Source organism: Sapajus apella, unplaced genomic scaffold, assembly GCF_009761245.1.
Source record: "Sapajus apella isolate SASKATOON/1434 unplaced genomic scaffold, GSC_monkey_1.0 scaffold150, whole genome shotgun sequence".
Classification (NCBI taxonomy): domain Eukaryota; kingdom Metazoa; phylum Chordata; class Mammalia; order Primates; family Cebidae; genus Sapajus; species Sapajus apella.
Window position 1 is genome coordinate 1,800,807 of NW_022437090.1, and position 24,257 is coordinate 1,825,063.

Below are 24,257 nucleotides of genomic sequence, written 5' to 3' on the forward strand. Positions count from 1 at the left end.
TATTGCCCAGGCTAGAGTGCAGTGGCACAATCTCAGCTCACTGCAACCTCCACTTCCTGGGTTCAAGCAATTCTCCTACCTCAGCTTCCCAAGTAGCTGGGATTACAGGCATGCACCACCACGCTCAGCTAATTTTTGTATTTTTAGTAGAGATGGGGTTTCACCATGTTGGGCAGGCTGGTCTCAAACTCCTGACCTCAGGTGATCCACCCTCCTTAGCCTCCCAAAGTGCTGGCATTACAGGCCCGGCCAGTTCTTTCAAGGAACTTATAATTGGAGATTTAGGTTAGGCACATTTCCCCAAACACACGGAAAGTCATGTTTTTCTTATCTTTTCCTTAAGATATTTTATTTACATTAAAATATCATGTACAATCAATTTTCAAAAACTCTGCTCTCTTCAGGTAATCAAGACTGACACTAAGCTACAGCTAATCAAACCTATCACTGGAGGAGTATAAACAGGCATAAACTTCAGCACACTTAGAGAAACCCATGTCCACGCAGGGCTTCAGCGAACGGATGAGCTGGCAATCTGTATGTCTATAAACATACATATGTATCCTAGTGTAGGCAAACTACTAATAATCTAGATCTTAAAAAAGAGTCTCCAGGTGGGAGAAGTGGCTCAAGTCTGTAATCCCAGCACTTTGGGAGGACAAGGCAGGCAGATTACGTCAGGTCAGGAGTTCGAGACCAGCCTGGCCAACATGGTTAAACCCTGTCTTTACTAAAAATCCAAAAATTATCTAGGCATGATGGCAGGTGCCTGCAATTCCAGCTACTGTGGAGGCTGAGGCAGGAGAATTGCTTCAACTTGGAAGGCAGAAGTTGCAGTGAGCTGAGATGGCGCCATTGCACTCCAGCCTGGGCAACAGGAAGAGAACTTCCTCTCAAAAAAAAAAAAAAAAAAAAAGTGCCTAATTAACGCATCAACTTCATCTTCATTGTTCTTAAGTTTTTATAATGAAAATGTCAAACATACACAAAAGCAAAGTGTAGAATAATTAACAATAGAAATAGCATAATGAACCCCACCCAGCTTTAAGAATTGTCATGAAGCAGCCAATTTCTGTCACTCCGCTTTGTAGATTCGAAAACAACTCCCTCATATCAGACCATCTCGTAAGACCACAGCCACTACTGACCTCCTCAAGGGCTGCAAATCAACATGGGGCACACTGCACACGGCTGGCAGTGCCAACATCTAACCAGACCCCTCAAAAGTGACACACACAAACTGTCAGGTGTGGGGCCCAGGTAAGACAGTTTCAAGGAGCACTAACCTTTTTTAAGTAAACAACAATGAGTTCTCTATGCTTAAAACTGTTAAACAGAGAACGCTCTATTACAGTCAACAAATTCCAGCAAACGAAATTTCCATTCTCTTTTTCTTCTCACAATAATGTTGACTTTCAGATATACTTTTATTTCTCATAAATTTTCAATCATCACACATCAATACTTCACTATAAAACCCTGATTTGAAGTTTCTTTTCTAACAGAAATAGAAAATTTAGACAGAAGTACAAGCTTTAGCAGAAAAATTGTTTTTCAACCCCAGTAGTCAGAAAATCTAATAAACCTTATTTTAATTGGCAGATTAAAAGAAATGAACTCTAAACACTTTCCAGTAAGTTTCACATAATACAGATGTGAGTAGGGGAAATTCTGGCTTGCAAAAATAACCTGAGATTTGAGAAGATAAAAGTTGAAAATAGGCCTTAAAACTGATAGAAATAGTTAAAGACACCTACCTTGTTGCTGCCTAGACTGTATGATGGAATGAGATCTTGTCGGCTTCCAGACAACTGAAAGAAAAGGGAGTTAGTTCTTTATGGATTAGAGCATCAACACGTGGTCTAGGCAGTGCCAGCCTTTGCCAACCCAGTCAATCAAACGTCAAGTTGGGTGGCAGCAGGGAGGCTGCAAGATGAAGGCTGCACACTAGTGGTCTCTGGGACATTACGAACATTGAATTGGTTATGAACAACTTTCAGATGAGAGGTTCCTGTAAATTCTGGATATTCAGTTCACACTGAGGTCATAACCGCCTGGACCTGAACAAGGGATCTCCCACTGGGTGATCCCTTCCTTCTGTGTGAAAGATACCAGGTTACTGGTTATCTTACCATGGCCTGAGCTTATGATTCCTTCCTCTGGGTATCTGTAGCAACTGTAAATACACTCACAAACTATTTAAGCTACTAGATCTCAAATATTCAATGTCTGCATGTGTCAGTATATTTTAATATATCATTTTCTGAAGAAATGAGACATTATCTTTCTTGAGTTAAAGTGATCTTCCTAAATGTCTGAGATGGTTGGTGACATCCTTAGCAGCCATGCTGTGGCCTCGTGACTCCCCAGCATGAAACCAGAATGATCCAATTACAATCACTCTGGATCGCTCTCTCTCCTCTCTCAGGCGCTAAGGCTAAGGTCAGCTGCCCTTTCTCACCATGCTTGTGCTGTGACTTCTCTCGGTGTGAAGTTAGGATGAAAGTGTCACTTTTCATATCCACATCTTCATCAAAAATGAGGAAAAGAGAAATACGTCAAGGGGCCAAGAGTATATCTTTGTGAATAATTATTCCCATGTTCAATATGCACATAAATTATATCTATGTTTTTAAAAACAACAATCAGCTGAAGCCATTGTTATGAAACAGCCCGATATATCTGACGCACGGACACCACCCTGGCTGTCCTGTGAACAACTGGTCTGTGAACTGAGACCAGACTGCTTCTCAACCTAAAAATAACTTAAGCCCAGAAAATGGCATTGGCTTGCCATGGGCACTTGGCTAGTTTTGGTTTGGTTAACATTCACTGAACACCTCAGTGGGTGCTCGGCAGTAGTGACTGGAAGAGAAGAAACACGTGGAATGTATTTAAGTGTTATTTCCCTTACAGTATCAGTAGGAAGAGGGCAGAGGTGCACAGAGCCAATAGGGGTCGAGACCAGCGGCCCTGACATCAGTCCTGGGAAGGGAAGGACTTTGGAGATGGGGTTTGATGGGTGGAGAAGAGTTACCCAAGAAAAGAGGAGAGGAGAGAGGTCCCAAGCAGAGCACAGGACTGGGTTCCACACACTTACTCTGTTCACATTTGGAGAGCTGATACTCCTCCTGCTCAGCTTCCCTTTTCCTGTTAGCTGTTCCTTCACCGCAACTTCCTGTGGATCAGAAAACATACAGAAGAAAAAGACAAGTAAGAGACACACCACGAAAGCAACACCATGTACAGCAGATGTGCATCTGCCATTGATACACACACATTCCTGGCTATTTCAATAGAGCTGTTATGATTATTACATATTACATGCCTGTATCAAAACAGCTTACATGCTCCCTAAGTACAAACATTTACTAGGTACCCATAAACAGTTTCTTAAAATTAAATAAATAAAGGCTGTTACTTTGTAAGACAGGATGACCCAATTATAATCACTCTGGATTCAAAGTTCATCAGAGTGAGCTCTTCAAATGTTCAGACGCAACAACACTGAATTACAAAGTCAAACACAGACTCAGCCTGCACCAGGGCTCTGCTGCCCGCCCTATCCACATGGTTTGCTAACCTGCCGCAGGCGATCTAAAGTCAGGAGGTTTTCTACCGCCAGCACGCTCCTCAGGTACTTTTCAATATAAGCCTCTGAGTCAGCAGAAGCTGGGTTTTCAACATTGGCTGCCATTCGTGCTAATGCTTCTCGTTCCTCCACTCCCTGGGCGTCCTGAGGAGCGCAAAGTTATATGTTATAAAAGTTTCTTGATCTACACACACATACACACACACACACACACACACACACACACACACACACACGCACAGAACGTATTCCATTTTAAAGTCAGCTTTGGAACGCCAATGCATTTTTCCATGGGAATAATGAAAGGTGATCAGGTGACTAGGTTTACTTGAAAGCCTGGTTAATTTAAACAGAGTAGCTGAAACACAGCACATGCTCAACAAAACTGATCTCTACTACATTCCCACTGCAAAAAACCCATGACTAGTTAGAAACAATTTTGTAGACTAGCCAGAAATGTAACCACCATAGAAACAGTATTTCAGGAACATTACCCACTGCCCTCAAACTCCACAGGGACAGAGAAAGGAAAGAGGCGCTGCGGTGGCTGCCACACAGGGTGGGAACCAAGCTGCCTCCCAGGGAGGAGGCCTGGTATAGAGATGTTAGTGGACACAGGGTTTCAGCCCCTGCCACAACACAGCCCAGGGTAAATGACATAAACAGAACATGGCGGCTTGGGTTCAATTTTCTGCTCAAGTGGCAGAGGCCAAAGGCCTCGAGCCGACCAAGGAGAGGTTTTCTAGGTCGGTTCTCCTGCACTGAGCTTTCTGGTACAACCCATCCCCAATCCTGGGACAGGAGCTAGCCGTGCATACAAATGGGACACACATAGTCAGAAACAGGCTTTATCAATGTATTTAGTTATTTCAAGCAAAGGGGTGTTTTCTTTTTTTTTTGAGACATAGTCGTGCTCTGATGCGTACGCTGGAGTGCAGTGGCATGATCTTGGCTCACTGCAACCTTCACCTCCTGAGTTCAAGCAACTCTCCTGCCTCAGGCTCCCAAGCAGGTGGGACTACAGGTGCCCACCACCATGCCTGGCCAATTTTGTATTTTTAGTAGGGACGGGGTTTCAACCTATTGGCAAGGCTGGTATCGAACTCCTGACCTTGTAATCCACCCACCTTGACCTCCCGAAGTGCTGGGACTACAGGTGTGAGCTACTGCACCCAGCCACAAAGTGGGTTCTTAACAAATTACTTTTCTCAGGGAAAATCAGGTACTTTATTCACTTGTAAATTTCTTATAATAATGCCAAAATTACAAAATGTGTATCCATATGCCACTGCATCTGAAATGCTATCAACTGTAAGACAAAATATTTTATACACAATTAAGGGGATAAAAAAAACCTCTGCTAATTAATTTTAAGATACCATCAATTATAAGACACATTATAACTTCAAAGATATTTTTAAAAATTTAAATGAGTTTTAAAACAGATAAAATATGGGAGGATTTGTAGATGGCTTCAGTTCACAAAATCTTTTGTCTCACACAGTAATTCATTTGAACCTCATAATAACCATGAAAAGAAGGACTTATCCTTATTTCCTAGATAACAAGAGGAAGACCACACAACTGGCAAGAGTCAAGGCCAGAACTGAGGTCTCGTGTCTCCTGGTAGAGTATTCTTTTCACCGCAATACAGAATACTTGTGTCTAAAGAAAATAGACATTATCCTAATTTTATAAGGAGAAAGAAACTGCCTCTGGCCTGGACCACTTCTTTTGGCCATGATGCCCTAACGGCTTTTGTGATACAGAACACAAGGAATTTTTAGGGCTTTTACATGATGAAACTTGCCTACTAAGGAATCTTTTTGTTTTTAGGTCTAGTCTTTATACAATCAGCTTTATGTTTTATTTTGCCTTTATCAAGATTTGATAATGTGGAAACAATGTTTGCCAGTTTGGCTATTTAGCTAATTAACAGTGCAATCATGAGGTGATGTTTATCTTCAAGCTGATCCCCCCTTATTTCTTCCTTTTTAAAACCTGGAGAATAAAAGCACTTTTAAAAGGAGTAAGAAACTCAGTGGGAGAGAAGGAAAAGGAGAGGGAAATGGAGAGAGAAAAGAAGAACTGAAGACAGTTCCCTCAAACAGTCACTGTTTCTCAACTGCAGTCAAGCCATTTAGAGAGATAAGATCTGAAACAACTGGAACACATAGAAAACGTTTAGATACAGAGAATAAACAGTAAGTCTCTAGCTAGACATAGACGTACACTCGTTTTAAATCTTACAAACAAGAGTGAATGAAGCACACCGAGTAATCTATTATAGATCCAAGACTGTGCGACCACTAACTCTGCAAGCAGGCTCTATTTTTATATGTTCTGCAAACTCCAAATTAAATTGGATGGTTAATATTTATTAAGCAAATCTACCACTTTAAAGATCCAGGGAAAAACCAGTTACTCTCCAACATGACTTGAGAGGGAAAAGCATTTTGCAACACAAGAGAGCTAAAACAAAGCCTAAGTACTGTGTAGTATTTTTCTTCTCCAAAAGCTGATCTCTGTGTTAAAATATAAACTGTTCGCCTATTGTTCAAATACTCAACATAATCAATGGACAAATCCTAAGCCCTGAAATGACAGGAACTGGCGCTGGTGTTGATGGCATGGTGAGGAGGGGTGTCCTCTGATGTCTTTCACCCCTACTTCTCCATCCCCTGAGGACGCAAAGTGTCCACCCCTTTGCCTATGCCCTGCTCTTTTAGGGTGAGGGTGGGAGAAGGAATTTACTCTTTTCAGAGTCCTTTCCCTAGGACCCTCACTTCTCCTGGCCTGGCAAGGGATGCCCCATTTCCCAACTGTGCCGGTGCCTGGGTGAATGAATACACGTCTAGTTCAGGACACCTCTTAGGAAGCATGGATACACCGCATCTTCCATCAAGCTTCTACCAGGGATCAATTTAAGCTCTGCTTTTCTGAATCGTCTGAATATCTCAATGAGTTCAGACAGGTAAATAACAGTACTAATAACATAATAATCATAGTAACAACAATAGTAGCGATAACATGTTCTCTAGTACATGCACATCAATTGGTATATACTGTCTCATTTGATCCTCATGCAGGCTGGGCGTGGTGACTCACCCTGTAATCCCAGCACTTTGGGAGGCTGAGGCGGGTGGATCATGAGGACAGGAGTTTGAGACCAGCCTAACCAAAACAGTGAAATCCCATCTCTACTACAAATACAAAAAATTAGCCGAGCATGGTAGTAGGCATCTATAAACCCAACTACTTGGGAGGCTGAGGCAGGAGAATCACTTGAACCCAGAAGGCAGAGGTTGCAGTGAGCTGAGATCGTGCCATTGCAATCCAGCCTGCGCAACAGTTCGAGACTCCATCTCAAAACAAAAACAAAAACAAAAAAACCCACTTTGTGTGGAAGGTATTACTAACCCCATTTGACAAAAAAAAATATATATATATATAATATATATTATATATATATGGGCTCAAAGTAAATTATCCAAGTTTACTTTGCTAATAAATGACAGAAACAGATTTCTGTTTGACTTCAGGATCCAAGTGGAATCTCTACGCTATGCTGCTTCTCATCCTGGGTACAATATGTTTCTCTTCTGTCATCTTCTGTGTAAAAAGGTGTTGATTTGCTTTTCCAGTGAAAGTTTTCCAACAAAATACTAAAACTTTTAAAACCACAAGTACATTTTACTATGAGTGGATATTAGAAAATTCCATAAAAATCTATAGCTTCCCTAAACATACACTTTCACTTCATACTTATGTCTTGGGTAAGTCACTCTTCAGGGAGTTGACTCTTTTAAAGTGTTTATTTTTAGTAAATTAAATTGTATATCCTTCACCTCTGGAATATTGGAGACAATTTCAAAAGTCACTCCACAGCCAGGAATAGAACTTCGATGAGACATCTTTTTTAGGAGACTCTGTGCAAAACCCTGGAGAAAAACAAAATAGAAGATATATGATTTCCCACCTGAAAAACTGAGTTTATATTAACACAAGACGGCTTAAAACATACTGGTTCATTCTCACTATGAGAAAACAGAGCACGTTTCCAACTAAGCAAGTGAAATCACCAAGTACAGTTTCCTCAGCGTTGTCCTGTGATATGAAACCAACTTACTCGAGGCCCACCATGTGTGACAGGCCCTACACGCAACACAGGAAACATACAGACCAAGACTGTAAGCTGGCAGTAGGCATATGGATGAATGCTGCTTAGCATTTAGCTACAGGAATACAAGCTTGTTGAGTTCCACACAATAAAATGACCTTCTAACTAAGATGGAAGCAAGGACTGGTGATGCTTACACTTTTTTCCTCCCCAGAACGATGGACATCTTGTACCATGAATATTGGCAAGTCCAGCCATTAAATTCTTGACCAAAGCAAGATCGTTATGAGGAATGATTTAAGAGTGCACGGTCATTGTTTATGCTGACTACGCTCTTTGCACAGTTAGGAATTGAACTGTTGAATTAATGCAGAGATGACTCATTTTGAGATGCTGCTAAGACTGAACACCCTGCAGAGGTTGGGGAGAGCAGGGATGAGAGCAGAATATCATCAGGGAACAAAGGTAAGGGGGAGAGAATGTGAAACGGGCACTGAGCTTTCTCCCCATGCAAAAGGAATGGCAGAAACACGTGAAGCCCCCAAGAAAATAGCAAAGCCAAGCTATGTGGTCTTGGATATACATCATTTCACAAACCTACCTAATGATAACTTATTTCATATTCAATGATCTTTGGTTAATTTTTAAAAAGAATATAGCATCTCAGAATGCAAAGAGACCATTTATGTCACTGCTTTTCTCCCTTGACTTTAGCCCTGCAGTGCTGATCCAAGGCTAATTAGAACATTCAAGGTACAGAGATCACTGTCCTTAGGGTGGCGAAGGGAGATGTGGATGCTACCATTATTCTCCTTTTTGGTTTTCCATTTGTATGGTATTAGTGAAGCTGACATGTGTGCTTGAGCGTCCTGTGGGAGCTCCTGTTCTTGTTACAAATAAGAAGAGGGCTTTCCACATGACCATTCTTAAGAAGGAAATACCTGAAACTGATAAAGAAAATGGTGTGCCTTAAAAATACTTCCACAGCGTTTCAACCAGGAAAAAAAAAAACAAAACAAAACATGGCAACCTATTGTCCCTACAATAGAAACAACAAAAACCAAGTGACACGTGGTGACTGTATAATGTACCTTTTCTGCCAAGGACCCTGTGGGGCTGGTGGTGGTGCCAGGTTAGTCTGAGGGCCTGGCAACCAGGATGTCTCATTATGAAATGGAAAATCACTCTTCAAAATGCTCCCCATGAGCGGTGTGTCTTTTTCAAACCCTCACACACTTATGAGAAAAGGGGGACCGAAAGAGTGAATGGGAGCACACCATATACATCTATAGCTAACCCCATGACCTGGATTTTATTGATGTTGGATTGCCAAGCTAAAGAGCTGCAATTTTAATGGCATTACCGCCAGTCTTCATTTCAAAGATTGATATCAGTGTGACATTTGGAACTAAAGATTAATTTTTAGGGGTGGAGATTACATCTAGGAGTCTGTCAACCATCACTGTGCTCTTTTAAATGAAAAGATTTTCATCTGTACTGGTTCTAGTCAGTGTATTGAGAATGCCTCAAAAAAAAAAAGAGAGATAAGACGGTTAAAAGGATCCCCAGATGCAGTCTCCCAAATCCTTATATTTGCAAAACCAGTAACAGAAAGAATTTAAATTCTCTCTCTCTTTTTTTTTTTTTTTCTGAGTTTTGTTCTTGTTGCCCAGGCCGGAGTGCAATGGCGCGATCTCAGCTCACCACAACCTCCACCTCCTGGGTTCAACTGATTCTCCTGCCTCAGCCTCCCAAGTAGCTGGGATTATAGGCATGCACCACCATGCCTGGCTAATTTTGTATTTTTAGTAGAGATGCGGTTTTCCCATGTTGGTCAGGCTGGTCTCAAACTCCCGACCTCAAGTAATCCACCCACCTTGGCCTCCCAAGTGTTGGGATTACAGGCGTGACCAGTGCACCTGGCCTTAAATTCTTATCTAGAAGTTTTGTACTAAACCCCTTCATATGGCACAAGGTCCTTCATAATCCAGTTGCAACTACATGGAGAGCCATGCTCCTTGGCACAGGCAGGATCCCTGGCACATAGTGCTCCTTGCGGTCCCCAAGCCTGCCCCATCCTGCCCTCCCGACTCTCTCTGCACATGTATTTCCTCCTATCCACAGAACTCCATCTTCTCCTCCTCTGCCTGGCCAATGCCATTCCTAGTCCCAGTTCAAATGATGCCCTCCTCTCTGAAATACCCCCACCAACCCCAACTCCCTTGGGCTGAATCCTTCCCTCTCTAACCTGCATTCTCACCACAAGTGCTGAGGACCTGCACCACATGCTCAGCTCGGGCTGAGGGCAGCTGCCTGTTACGTATCTACCTGTGCAAATCAACTCAGCTCTTAAAGGACAGATTACTTCTTTTTGTTTGTTTTCAGATGCATTGCCCAGGCTGGACTCGAACTCCTGGGCTCAAGTGATCCTGTGGCCTCAGCCTCCTGAATTGCTGGGACAGCAGACGTGCACCATTGCACTGGGCTCACTCATTTCCCATTCACCTTTTTATCCCAAAGCCAAATATACAAATCAAAGACTGCAAGAGGTAAAAGGTCTAGAAAGCAGCCTGGGCAACATGGCAATACCTGGACTCCACAAGAAATACAAAAAATTAGCCAGGCATGGTGGCATGTGCCTGGGGTCCCAGCTTCCGGGAGACTGAGGTGGAAGGATCACCTGAGCCCAGGAGGTGACTGCTGCAGCAAGCTATGATCACATCACTGCACTCCAGCCTGAGCAACAGAGCAAGACCCTATCTCTTCAAAACAAAACAAAACAAAAGGCTGGCCGGGCACGTGGATCACCACAGGTCAGGAGTTCAAGACCAGCCTGGCCAACATGGAGAAACCCCATCTCTACTAAAAATACAAAAATTAGCCGGGCGTGGTGGCGGGCACCTGTAATCCCAGCTACTCAGGAGGCTGAGGCAGGAGAATCACTTGAACCCAGGAGGTGGAGGTTGCAGTGAGCCGAGATTTCACCACTGCACTCCAGCCTGGGTGACAAGAGTGAAACTCCATCTCACAGAAAAACAAAAGTCTGAAAACAGAAGTGGAGGCAGCCCTCTCCTAATGAACTAACAGCTGGTCTTTGAGGAAACTCCTTTTTACAGGGCCCAGATGAAAAGGCAACAACCAAACCACCGGCCTTGCCCCTGACAGGCTGGGAGGTACCCAAAAGAATGACCATGGTTTGTGAATTTGCTCTAAGAAAGATTCAGTTTAACAATACTGTTCAGGGGCAAGTGACACATCTGGGTCTTGATGCAAGCATGGGTCCAGGACAGCAGCAGTCACCTGAGAAAGAAAAGCTCAGCGCTTCCTGGAGCTTGTTTGGACAGAAGGTCAGAGGAAGCACTGCACAGCCGTGCCCTCGGGTCGCACCTGTGGTTACAGCATTTCTTCCACTCAACACTAACCTGCCGGCCATGAACATTGACACAGATTCTCTTGCGTAACACCAGTTGCATGTCGGCAGGGTGGCTGAGCTGGACCGTCACGCGCACGATCAGAAACAGCCGCTCGTCTGCAGGCGTGCCCTTGCTGAGCTGAGGGCAGCCGTGTACCGCGGAGTCCCAGGAGGCTTCTGCTTTCGCCTGCAGAGAAGACAGAAAGGAAATAGGTTTCCCTCTTCTCCAGAAACAGAAAACTCTTTCAAGGAAACCACCTTGGCTCAGGCTGCAAGGGCACGTGCCAGTCACCAGCAAAGTTCTACCATGACAGCGGCCCTGAAGAGATGATGGAGTGGGGCAGTGTGGCCACAATCACCTTCACCTGAAAAGTTTGGAGCATGATGATCCTGGCTGGCTTACTTTTAAAATTAGTATTAAAAAATGCTCAAACATCAAGCAAAGCTGCAAAAATTCAGTCCAGTGATCCACACCCCTCTCATCACAATGCACCAACTGCTATAGTTGGGCCACTTGTGCTTTTCCGTCTCGCAGCTCACACACACACACATTATTACTTTAGCTGAGCCCCTTTCAAGTAAGGTACAGATCATATCCTGGAAATTTAACAGCAATACATTATCATTTAATATAGAATCCATATTCAAATGTTTGAATATGGATTCAAACACACTGCCTGTCATTGTCAAGTCCCTCTGTTCTACTCGAATCCACAACAGCTGCTCAGCCCTTCCTGGTGACACTTGCCCCTGCTGAACTGGAAGGGTGCTGGCCCAGAGCTCTATGGAAGGAATGGCCACTGCATGTGTCAGACTGATTCCTCACTGTTAAGACTCAAGTTGCGCTTCTTAGGGATACTACTAAGTAATAATATGTCCTCAAAGCATCACATACCAGCTTTCCTTCCTGAAAATATTCATAATTTTTCAAACATACTCAAAATTAGAAAATAAACTCCCGTGATATACCCATCACTCAGATACCACCATTAAAATCAAGATGTCACCATACTGCCTTCACCTATTCTCTTCCTTTTTAAGTAGTCCTGGCCAGGTGCGTTGGCTCACACCTGTAATCCCAGAACTTTGGGAGGCTGAGGCAGGTGGATCACTTGAGGTCAGGAGTTCAAGACCAGCCTGGCCAACACGGTGAAACCCCGTCTCTACTAAAAATACAAAAATTAGCCAGGCGTGATGGTGTACGCCTGTAGTCCCAGCTACTTGGGAGATTGCAGCGAGAGGATCACTTGAACGCAGGAGGCGGAGGTTGCACTGAGCCGAGATCGTACCGCTGCATTCCAGCCTGGGAAACAGAGCGAAACTCTGTCTCCCAAAAAAAAAAAAAAAGTCCTTATAAAAGGATTTCAAAGCAAATCTCAGCCAGACACAATGGCTTACACCTGTAATCCCAGCACTTTGGGAGGCCAAGGCAGGCAATCACTTCAGGTCAGGAGTTCGAGACCAGCTTGGCCAACATGGTGAAACCTAACCCTACTAAAAAAAACATACAAAAATTAGCTGGGCATGGTGGCACACACTTACAGTCCCAGCTGCTCAGGGGGATGTGGCAGGAGAATCACTTAAACCTGGGAGGCAGAGGTTGCACTGAGCCAAAATCCTGCCATTGCGCACTGCCTGGGTGACAGAGCAAGACTCTATCTAAACAAACAAACAAACTAACTAACTAATTAAACAAAGTGAATCCCAAACCTGGTGCCATTTCACCCCCATACACTTCCACAGCCCCTGCTTCCATCTTTCACCGGTCGAGGAATGGAGCCTCAAGCTCCTGACTGCTGCTGATCTAAACTGCCCACGCCAGCTCAGTACAAGTTACCAGGAAAGGAAGGAAAAGGTGAACTGATATACTATGATGTTCAAGCTCCATTCTTCTGGAAGTCATGATGAAACGTTTTTCTTTATGTATTTGGAGAAATGTAAAGCACTGGCATGACTGTCTGTTTCATGATTATTAACTGTTTCAAAAAGCGCGAGGAGAGGTTAAGGAACCACTTTTCATCTGCTCTTCCCAAGGTATGCTTTCCTTACCTCCCCATCATGCTGCTTCACGATCTGCAGTTCAAAGAACTCCTCTTCTTCTTCCCCAGTCAAGGTCGCATCCCATCCACCAGCTTCTGGGTCATCAAGATTATCCTGAGAGCTGAAATCATCAGCTAAAAGCAAAGAAGCTCCATTAAATACTGAGATCATTTTCAAGGATAACCCCTACCAGCTAAATTTCAGTGTGATTATTAAAATTCTTCTGCTTCAAATTTCATTTGCTTTTTGCGCGGATATTTTACATGACACTGAAGATGACCATTTAAAACTTCACAGATCTTACAGATAAGAAAGTGCCTCAAAAAATGATCTCATCCAATCTGCTACGTTTATGCCTTACTTTACACAGAAGGCAAATGAAACCAAGATACCTAAGAGGTTACCCAGGATCATCTCATCAATGTCAGTGACCAGTTATAACCCGAATTCCCTACCGTTTAGTGCACTGAAGGAATGAGAAACGAGCAAGGGTGATTCCAGGCACCTGACAGTGACCTTCAGCAGAAGGTTACACTGGCTGCATGGCTGGAAACCGAAGGGCTGCACCACGGCCCCCTGGTTCCTCAGGACCGAGCCTGGCCCTCCCTACTCCCCTTCACCTGGAGCTGATGAGCACACATCCACAGATCCTTTCCTAGGAGGTGGGCATGCGGGGACCGAGAACATGTACCAGGCTGACCGAAGTCCTGGTCGCCCCCTTGAATCCCCAGACTAACACATCTTCCTTAAGCTTATTTTTTCCATTTTCTTATTCACATCCCTGCCCCCACCCAAACACGAGGGCCTCACCTACCCAGGAAGCCTAACTGAGAACAGGCCAGAATCACCCTCAGGCTACAAGGTCAGGAGAACACCATGGCAGGATACAGTCTTGGGGCAAACATTAAAAAACAACTTCTACCCCATCAGGTGAACAGACAGTGGCTGTATTATCAGTATTATTCTCTAACTCTGTATGCAAAGAAAAATCTTCCATCTAAATAAACTAAGTGGCAGGAGATCCTAAATGCCTCAGAGATTGTATCTCACTGTCATCTGGGCGGAAGAAACCAGAGGAGAGCCACATTCATCTGCTGAGGAGAGTTCATATTAATACACAGTTCTGCAGATGTTTTAGCAATTTAACTGTTGACTTTTAACTTATTTTTAGATCCTTAATCTACCTTTCCATTTTCTATCTTCCATCCTACACGTAGAATTCCTATAGGCAGAATATACATAAAATGTATCCAGCTCGAAAATATTTCACATGGGGGTGAGTGGTAATCAGAAAAATGACAGTATTTTTAAAAAAAAAAAAACAGGTAATACAGGGATGAATGGCACAAGAACTTATGTAAAAAGTGAGAAATTTATTTGATAATGCTAAGAAACCACCACAAGGAAACATGCTTCGTAAGTATTGCTAGTAGTCCTTTCCAGAGAGAAGTCTTTCCCTAAGAATTAAAGAAGAGCTGGGCGTCATGGCCCAGGCCTGTAATCCCAGTACTTTGGGAGGCCAAGTAGGCAGACACCTGAGGTCAAGAGATTGAGACCATCGTGGCTAAGATGGTGAAATCCATCTCTACTAAATATACAAAAAATTAGCCAGGCATGGTGATACACACACCTGTAGTCCCAGCTACTCAGGAGGCTGAGGCAGGAGAATCACTTGAGCCTGGGAGACAGAGGTTGTAGTGAGCTGGGATTTTGCCACTGCACTCCAGCCTGGGCAACAGAGTGAGACTCCATCAAAAAATAACAACAACAACAACATGCTGCTACCATCCTAACACTGGGGCAGTAGAGCATCCACATGGCACCATGAGCTGCAGGGATGAGATGTGAGGAGCATGGTGAAGCACGCCGATTACTGTCACCAACACGAGAGCCTGACACACAAATCAGTCTGTCAGGGCACGCGGGCACACGTCAAACTGGCTCTAGCCCTAGGGAAACAGGACTGCCTCATGATGAACTGGGTTGGAATCTGCATGTTATGTGGGCACGAATTTTAAGCCTTCAGGACACACCTCCTAACTTACCATTTAAGTCCAGGAAGATAACAGGGATGTGTGTCTCCATCCCAGGCACTGGGGTCCTAAAACATGAAGAACAAATGGCATCTGAATCAGGCGACTTTCTCGGCGGCACGCACGCAGGAACACAGCCGTAATGGCATTCGGGGCTGTTACGGGGCAGGGCAGTAATAACCCTGGCCCTGGCTGTACTCTAATCCAGTGTCAGAGAGGCCGCAAAGCCCTCACAGCGGCTGCTGCCACTTCATACGCCGACGCCTGAACTTAGCCTTGGAAGACGCCCCCACCTGTTTATAGTCAAGTTCTCTGCTTTAAACCTACTTTCTTATAAAATGATATACTTAAAGGCTCCCTCTGGCTAAATTTACTATTTTTAACTTCTATAAAGTAGCACAGAACATTTGCTGACAGTACAGTTTAAGCCAGCACCAAAACCAAAATCACGTGGAGATGCAATTTTCTTATGACCGAACAGTCTTTTAAGGGAATGACCCAAGTAATTAACATATTAACTATTTTTTTAATGCTAAGTGCAGTGGTACTAAATATTGATTTAAGTTCTCAGAAATCTTAATGACTTTGGCCAATAACAACATTATTTAATAAAACAGTTTTAGGCCGTATTCAACTCATGAAAATAGGAACTGTTAAAGTTCCTTTTATTTAAACATTTCCCCCCCATGCTATCATGAATCTTCCATTAACCGCAGCACAAGTAAAATTCAAGCTAAAAGCAGGTGGCTTGGTGAGAGTTCAGAGCCTCACTAGATACACCGCACGGTTCATACCATTCTGCTGGGGCCCCTGGAATGCCGCTGCCAGCAGAGGGGACCATCACCGCGTTCCGCTCCTCAGTGAGGGTCAGCCGCATCTCCAGGAGCTGCGCCTCACGGTCAGCATCATCCTCTGTTTTATCTAGAACATCAGGAATGAGGATTCAATGCCAAAATCCCACTTGCCATTTATCTTTTAGTCCTGAGTCAAGGCTGGATTTCCCCATATTTCTCTTATTAGCTGATGAGTGCTCCCCGGTGATGATAAACTAACCCACAGCTAGGGAGGTCAGGTGGATTCTTACAGAGAGGCCATCTTCACTTCCTGGGAGGCCTACAGAGGGACTACACAGGTGTAACTGGTCCAGAGTCAGAGGACTCAAGCCCTCCGGATAAGAAAAGTTAGCTATGGATAAAGGTTAACCAAAGATAACCTTTAAGTTATCTTTGAGGGACCACATTTGCTTTGCGCACTGTATTTTCTGTCTTTGTGGGAGGTGGAAGGAAGACCTACACCAAGATATGACAGCTGAGTAAAGGATATGACATAAACAAGGAGTAACGCTCGTCTGCTCCTGCCATCCCCACTACTGATGTGTTCATCTGACTCTTAACTGATGTGGCTACAAAGGGAGAATAATTAATTATGCATTGATGTGCAGGGGAGAAAAATATTCTATTTGTTTTTCCTACCCTGTTTACTGACAAGTTTTTGCAGTTGTTGATCCAAGTACTCCTGACGTTTTGTTAACGCATTCAGCCATTTTCTACGAAGTCTCTCTAAATCCCGATCCTGGAAGCAAGCAAGGAAAATCATATTCATTGCAATGTCAAGATAATCTATCTGAAACTGATGCTCTATCTTACTCTACTATACTTCAGAAAGGTAAGGTAGTATACAATAGTTTCTTTATTACTACCACCAGTTGACTGCACCCATAATTCAAAAACAGCTATTTTCAGAACTGAAAGCATTATTTTCTAGAGCAGAAAGGGTATTTTCAGGTATCCAGAACCAGTTTTATTTCTAATGGCTTGGGGGTAGAACTTTAAGGACTTGCAATAAAAACCTTCTAAAAGATCTCTTTAATGGATAAAACCCACAAACAGGACTCAATAATCTCCCAGTATGGCTGGGCATAGTGGCTCAGGCCTGTAATCCCAGCACTTTGGGAGGCTAAGGCAGGTGATTACCTGAGGTCAGGAGTTCGAGACCAGCCTGGCCAACATGGTGAAACCCCGTTGCTAACAAAAATACAAAAATTAGCCAGGCCTGGTGGCAGGCACCTGTAATCACAGCTACTCAGGAGGCTGAGGCAAGATAATCACTTGAATCCGGGAGGCAGAGGTTGCAGTGAACAGAGACTGCGCCATTGTACTCTAGCCTGGGCAACAAGAGCAAAACTCCATCTCAAAAATAAAAAGTACAAAAAAATAGGCTGGGCATGGTGGTGCGCACCTTTAATGCCAACTACTTGGGAGGCTCCGTCATGAGAATCACTTAAACTTGGGAGGCAGAGGTTGCAATGAGCCAAAATCACTCTACTGCACTGCAGTCTGGGTGGAAGAGTGAGACTGTCTCTCAAAAAAGAAAAAAAACTTCCAATTTATATACCTTAGAATAATCAGAAGAATCCTTCAACTTTTGCAACTTCTGCTTTCTATATGTCAACATAGGCTCTCAGAGACAACAACATGTAAATGCTTCTCACACTTGTTTTCATGCATTTTGGGGGGTGACAGGTGGGGGAAAGAGGGGAAAGGGGTTATCATCAACAGAATAACTACCCTACCAGTCAACACCTACATGTATACCAATCTTACCTCATTTCCTTTTCTAATAAGGTTACCACACTGGGTAGGTCAGTGGAATGCTGCAGATACTGTGTGTCTGGACTTTACTAGGGCACTTAACCAAATAGCCTATGACATTGTTGTGGACAAGATGGAGAAACGTGCGATGCATCTGCTTCAGTGAAATCACAGAGGACTCAAATATCACATCCGAGGAACAGTGATTCATGTCAGCTTCAACCAATTCTCTACTGTTGTGCCACAGGACTCTGTATTTAACCCTATCTGATACAGTGTTTTTATCAGTGACTTATAGGAAAGCAGACATTTCTATCAAATTAGAATGACACAAAACCAGGAGAGTGACTATACAGATGACATCATCAGGCTCCAAAGAGCCCTCACAGTCCTGAATGATGACTAACAGACGGAATTGCACAGACAGAAACAGAATCCTGGAGAAGTTAGGAAAAGAAAGGAAAGGAAAAAAAAAATCCTAAATGCTGTATGATTCCAGGAAGTAGGGAGGAAAGATCTGGCTTAAAAAAATGCGAAACACATAGGGTAGACTGAAGCTCAGAATGAGACAGCTGTTCTAAGGGCAACGGGTGCTGACTCACTCCGGAGAGAAAATGTCCAGGGAAGAGGATCTTCAGGGAGCCTGGCTGGGGATCTCCACGCTTGGAAAAGGATCTCAAATGACTTCCCACTCCTAACACACTTTGCAGTGTACGAAACAACACTCAGTGTTTCCTACTCTGTTTTACTTTAAAACAACAAAAAAACCAGTATGCATTGTTTAATCCTTAAATAACACTATAGAGAGATCCAGGAATGCGTAATTACATACTTTAATCATGCTTATTTGAGATGAGGCTAACAGGTGCTAAACTACCTGGTAGCTGTCCATGTCCTCCTCTTCCTCCTAAAAGAAAAAATATATTACATAGAACTGAATTATTGATTTGTCCAAGAATCAGGCTATGCTAAACAATCTCTTTACCCATAATTTATATTTTCCAGCTGAATACACAATTTCACCTCCCACCTACCCACATCCTCACTCTGGGTTTTATACTTGTCAGGAAGTTGGAGCCGCTCACAGGAAAGTGAACACTCATTTGACCTTTTCGGGAACCAGTACAATGCTCTCCCTGCTGGGTTTATAGTCCCACTCGCCAGGGGAAATCAAACACCTGCTGGCAAATAGTCTTTACAAGCCAGTAGGGGGTTTCTGCAGAGGGGTGGGATGATGTTGAGGAGGTTAATCACTAGCTGGCACGGTGGAATCTGGGGAGGCTGAGATGTTTTAACCCTCAGCTTGCCACCTACTCCAGAGCAAAACCGATAATACAGTCCGATGCAGTGATTCCATGAAAATACATGATACAAAAAAAGACAGCAAAGGTAAACAAAGAGATTCACGGAAAGAATTGTTCACAGAAAGTAGTTTTCATACAGGTTCCAAAAGGCACTCTGGTCTGATTTTTGTCTTTCAAGAAGAACATCACAGGTATAGAAACTTACATGGAAGGTCTCGTGAGTTTTGGGGGCTCTGACCGGTCTAACTTTGACACACCCAATGCCAACAGACAATACACATTCTTCCATCAGGGGTAAAGTTCCAGATTCCTGTACCGACTTCACTTCCACTTGAACTCGCCGGGACTGCCCCTGGGTCACAGACAATTTAGAGTCTTAAAATCAGTTTCCTGCTATCGAACAATTTGGTTTAGAGAGACCCCTACAGGCTGATGTTGAGAAAAAATGTTTAATTCAGACACAGTCACCATATCTTATTAAGCATTAAAATACAAATTCAAAAACTAATCAGGAAAATCATTTCCCTCTTAAGTGAGCTAAAAAACAGAATAAATATAAGGTTATATATGCTATCAATAAGAAGAAACATTAAAAAAAACTAACAAAGGAAATGCAAACACTGGCCAATAAAAAAGTTCAACTGACTGATAATTAAATAAATACAAATTAAAATAAAGCATGATACACCTTTATTTTCACTTCCTAAACTGGCAATTATCTTTTAGAAGGGGAATTTCCAATAATGCCCTGTGTTTATGAAACAATTTCATACACTGTAAGTGGAAATTTAAATGGGTACAAGTTTTCTGCAAGGCAATTTGAGTTAAAAGTGTAAGTTCCTTTAACCCAACAATTCAACTTTCTAGGAAGCTAAGTAAATAATCACGCATATACATAAAAAATCTTAAGCACTTCTAAAAAGAAAAAATTAGATATGAATTAAATGTATAATATTGGTAACTTTAAATAAACCACGGTACATATAATGAAACACTATATAGTTGTTAAAGTATTACTGTAGAAAAACATATGACATAATAAAGAATAAAGTACCAGTAAATATAAATATAATATCAGTAAATATAAATAAATCAGTATCAGAAAGTGTAAATATCAGTCAATATATCAGTATTATGTATATAATTTGTGTATATATATTTAATTTACTGACATAGCAGTAAGTACATTATCACTAATATATCAATTATATAGTTACATAATTATAAATATAATGATTAGTAAATACAATATCAGTAATTATGATTGCTCAGATTGTTTATTATGTGGGACCTGGTATATATTTACAATGAATTAATACTTTAAAAGAGAATTCACAGTATTCCCAAATTACTGACTTCAAACTTGATTTGTAAATTTTAGCAATGTAAAACAGCATTTGAAAAATGGAATATACATGTTCAATTGCAAGTCAATTACCCTTGCCCTCTTCCATCAGACTTTAGCTCCCAAGAGCTCTGCATGATCAGGAAAACCAACTCAGGCAACCACTGATCCTATCAAGCTCCATATGAATGGATAGGATATGGATGTTTTCCAAATTAGTATTACCAAGGACTAAGCCTCACATATTTTGGGGGATAAGTCTTAAAGAAAATATTTTATAGCCTAAACAGTTTTGTCATTACAATTAGCTACCTTTTGTTTGCTTGGTTTGCCTAAGCACTTTCCAAAATGATCTATTTTGAATGTATGCCTAAGAGTGAAGGGTGAAATGTGCACTTTAAGGGAAGATTCATAAGGAGAGGAGGGAGAGGATTTGGGAATGGTTTACTATTCCACAGAAAAACTTTTAAAACTACACATAAACTATTAGACAGAACTTCTCGTCACTGCTGATATTTGACCATTTGTTTCAACTAAAACAGCGATTTTCACATGGTTTAACCTAATCAGTTGTCCTCAGCCACCTTCCTGTTCAAGAACATGCATCCCAACTTCTAAACATGTTACAGTCACATGAGCCGAGCATTCAACATTCAAGACCCTCCGAAGCAGCTGCCACGAGCTTCTGCAACCTCTTCCCTTTCTGCTTTCCAGTTCATTGTCCACATGACTTTCTTTTTTTTGAGACGGAGTTTCACTCTTGTTACCCAGGCTGGAGTGCAATGATGCGATCTCGGCTCACCGCAACCTCCACCTCCTGGGTTCAGGCAATACCCCTGCCTCAGCCTCCTGAGTAGCTGGGATTACAGGCATGCGCCACCATGCCCAGCTAATTTTTTGTATTTTTAGTAGAGACGGGGTTTCACCATGTTGACCAGGATGGTCTCGATTTCTTGACCTCGTGATCCACCCGCCTTGGCCTCCCAAAGTGCTGGGATTACAGGCGTGAGCCACCGCGCCTGGCCTGTCCACATGACTTTCAATCAGATGGACCTAATTTCTGGCCTCTGTGTCTTTATTCTTGCCATCAACATTAGGTTGGTGCAAAAGTAATTGTGGTTTTTGCCATCATGTAAGAAAAACCCTTTCAGACTTTGCATGATTTTTTCAGCATCAAGGTAAAGAGGCATATCCTCCAAAAAGCCCTTTCCTGAAAAACCCAACATTTCTTTGAATGCTTTTAGTAAAGAGTATCGGAAGTTTGATAAATATTTAAATATCCAATTTATACTAAATCATAGAAAATTATCCAGTCTTGCCTTCCAGTAGATGAATTTCTAAGGCTTTGAAGAAGATAAATTTTTTTTAACAGATCCTCAGAAAAAGATGTTCTTCACACCCTTAAGAATTCGACTTTATGTGTATAACACATGCTTTAATTTCAGCTCCTTTCACTTTGCTAAAATTTATTTGCTGGGGTCAGAGAACAAGTGTTTATCATTGTCCTCCTCTTAAAACATTCAGAAACTTAAACATTTCAGCAATTTTTCTTACCTTTTAATTTTCTCTGTTTTGCTTTGAATGCTTTCTACGTTCATTTTCTAGAGTGATTCTAATATTTTACTTCTGTTTTAAAGTATGGAAACTGTCATAGAACATGGGAGTCACCTAAACATTGTATTAATGTCAAGGATAGCAAAAAAAATTCCAAATCATGTATACGAATTAAATTAACAATTTGCCTGTCACTATTAGTTGGCAGCACAGACTCTGTAGATGCACGTGGGGGTTAAGTGGCCACTCCGACATCCTTCTCTGTTCTGTGGATTCTGGTCTGTGTTTCTATCCAGCTGCATTTATGTTAACACTTGCTATGTGTCAGGCCCTGTGCTTAAACACACCTCTCTTCATCCTCACACTAATCCTTTGACGTTGGTGTTATCATCGTGACTACCGAACAAGTGAAGGCAAGAGGTTATTGAACTTGCTCAGGTACAGAAAGCTAGGATGCTGGAGAGCCAGAATTAAGCCCAATCATGTGAGAGTCTGAATGCTAATTCTTTCCGCCAAGTCACATCACTTCTCCTTGTCTTCATAAATGTTCTAAGGTGTCTGATATGTTTGGTTTATGTCCTACAAATTAATTCTAAGTTTTCCTTTAAAACTTATCTCTTTCTTACCTAACACTAACAGAACTGGTTTTAAAAATATTATAAATAGCAATACTTGGCTGAGAGCAGTGGCTCACACCTGTAATTCCAACACTATGGGAGGCCAAGGCAGGAGGATCACTTGAGGCCAGGAGTTCAAGACCAGCCTGGGCAACAAAGTGAGATCCCCGTGTCTCTACTTTATTAAAAGAAAAAAAAATTTAATAGCAATACTTGTGACACACAAGATAGGGGAATTTTAACATAAGAAATGGACTTGGCCAGTCTAGATTTCATTATCGCCAACATTTCTGCTAAAAAGAAGCCAATATTAAGCTTTCTGGTACCAAAGAATCTAATATTAACATTCACAATCTTGTTACCTGCCGTAGCTGGAAAATTCCTCCTGTGGGGACATCCTTTGCAGAAATCACTTCTACGGGGCAGTATTCACCATTCTCATTCTGTTCCAAGATTTGAACCCAGAATTCCAATTTCCTGGTCACTTCACTCCATCTAGGAAACAGGTGAAGTTCTTGGACAATCATACATTACTATTTCATTACAGGCAGCTTAGGATCCTACACACATAAGAATTAACAATGAAAATGACCTCCCAACAGAGTAATTCAGAATGATCTGTAGTTCAGTGAGTACCATACAAGTACATACTGGCAAATGTAATGGAAAGCAAAGTTAAATTTAAAATATCAGAACTAGAAATGGCTCCTTTACTTTGCTCAAAAAGATAAAATGACAAACCTACTTCAAAGTCATTGCTCAAAAAATGGAAATTCTAATCAGATGTACAGAAGCAGCAAGCACACATCCATAAAAAATACAACCCAACAAAATCATGTCCCTTGCAGCAACATGGGTACAGCTTGAGGATATTATCCTAAGCAAATTAATACAGAAACAGAAAAAGCAAAACCCCCCTGTTCTCACCTATAAGTGGGAGTTAAACACTGAACATTCATGGACAAAAAGATGCCAACAATAGACACTGGAGACTCCCAGGGGTGGGGAGCAGGGAGTGGGCAAGGGTTGAAAAAGTACCTTTTGGGTACTAGGCTCACTATCTGAGTGGCAGGATCAATCGTACCCCAAAGCTCAGCATCACACAGTATACCCAGGTAACCAACGTGTACATGTACCCCCAAATCTAAAATAATCTGCAACTCTTAAAAAAAAAAAAAAGCAAATACAGGAGTTGTCTTTTTGTAGATAGACAAAGGTAGTGCCATATACGTCAGTCATTTGCCAAGTATTTTTCTCAGGTCAATAAGAGAATCAAGAAAAAAAATCTCAGGGCAGACACAGTGGCTCACGCCTGTAATCCCAGCACTTTGGGAGGCTGAGGCGAGCAGATCAGGAGGTCAGGAGATCAAGGCCACCCTGGCCAACACAGTGAAACCCCATCTCTACTAAAAATACAAACATTAGCAGGATGTGGTGGCACGCGCCTGTAGCCCAGCTACTTGGGAGGCTGAGGCGAGAGAATCACTTAAACCTGAGAGGCAGAGGTTGCAGTGAGCTGAGACTGCGCTGTCGCACTATAGCCAGGGTGACAGAATGAGACTCCATCTCAAAAAAAAAAAGAAAAAAAAAAATCTCAGCCGGGCGCGGTGGCTCAAGCCTGTAATCCCAGCACTTTGGGAGGCCGAGGC

At 42.4% G+C, this 24,257-nt stretch overlaps 1 protein-coding gene across 5 annotated transcripts in view; it reads right to left on the reverse strand.

Moving 5' to 3' along the window:
- Positions 1 to 24,257, reverse strand: part of KIF13B (kinesin family member 13B) — a 192,562-nt gene that overhangs the window by 39,419 nt on the left and 128,886 nt on the right. For all 5 annotated transcript variants that reach the window (XM_032265370.1, XM_032265372.1, XM_032265373.1 and 2 more), the window contains 12 exons: positions 22,971 to 23,103; positions 19,298 to 19,444; positions 18,666 to 18,695; positions 16,670 to 16,769; positions 15,992 to 16,118; positions 15,210 to 15,265; positions 13,174 to 13,298; positions 11,135 to 11,311; positions 7,441 to 7,533; positions 3,584 to 3,736; positions 3,101 to 3,178; positions 1,758 to 1,811 (listed from right to left, as the gene is read on the reverse strand). In XM_032265370.1, the coding sequence (XP_032121261.1) occupies positions 1,758 to 1,811; positions 3,101 to 3,178; positions 3,584 to 3,736; positions 7,441 to 7,533; positions 11,135 to 11,311; positions 13,174 to 13,298; positions 15,210 to 15,265; positions 15,992 to 16,118; positions 16,670 to 16,769; positions 18,666 to 18,695; positions 19,298 to 19,444; positions 22,971 to 23,103 (1,273 nt within the window). The remainder of the gene's footprint in view (positions 1 to 1,757; positions 1,812 to 3,100; positions 3,179 to 3,583; positions 3,737 to 7,440; positions 7,534 to 11,134; positions 11,312 to 13,173; positions 13,299 to 15,209; positions 15,266 to 15,991; positions 16,119 to 16,669; positions 16,770 to 18,665; positions 18,696 to 19,297; positions 19,445 to 22,970; positions 23,104 to 24,257) is intronic.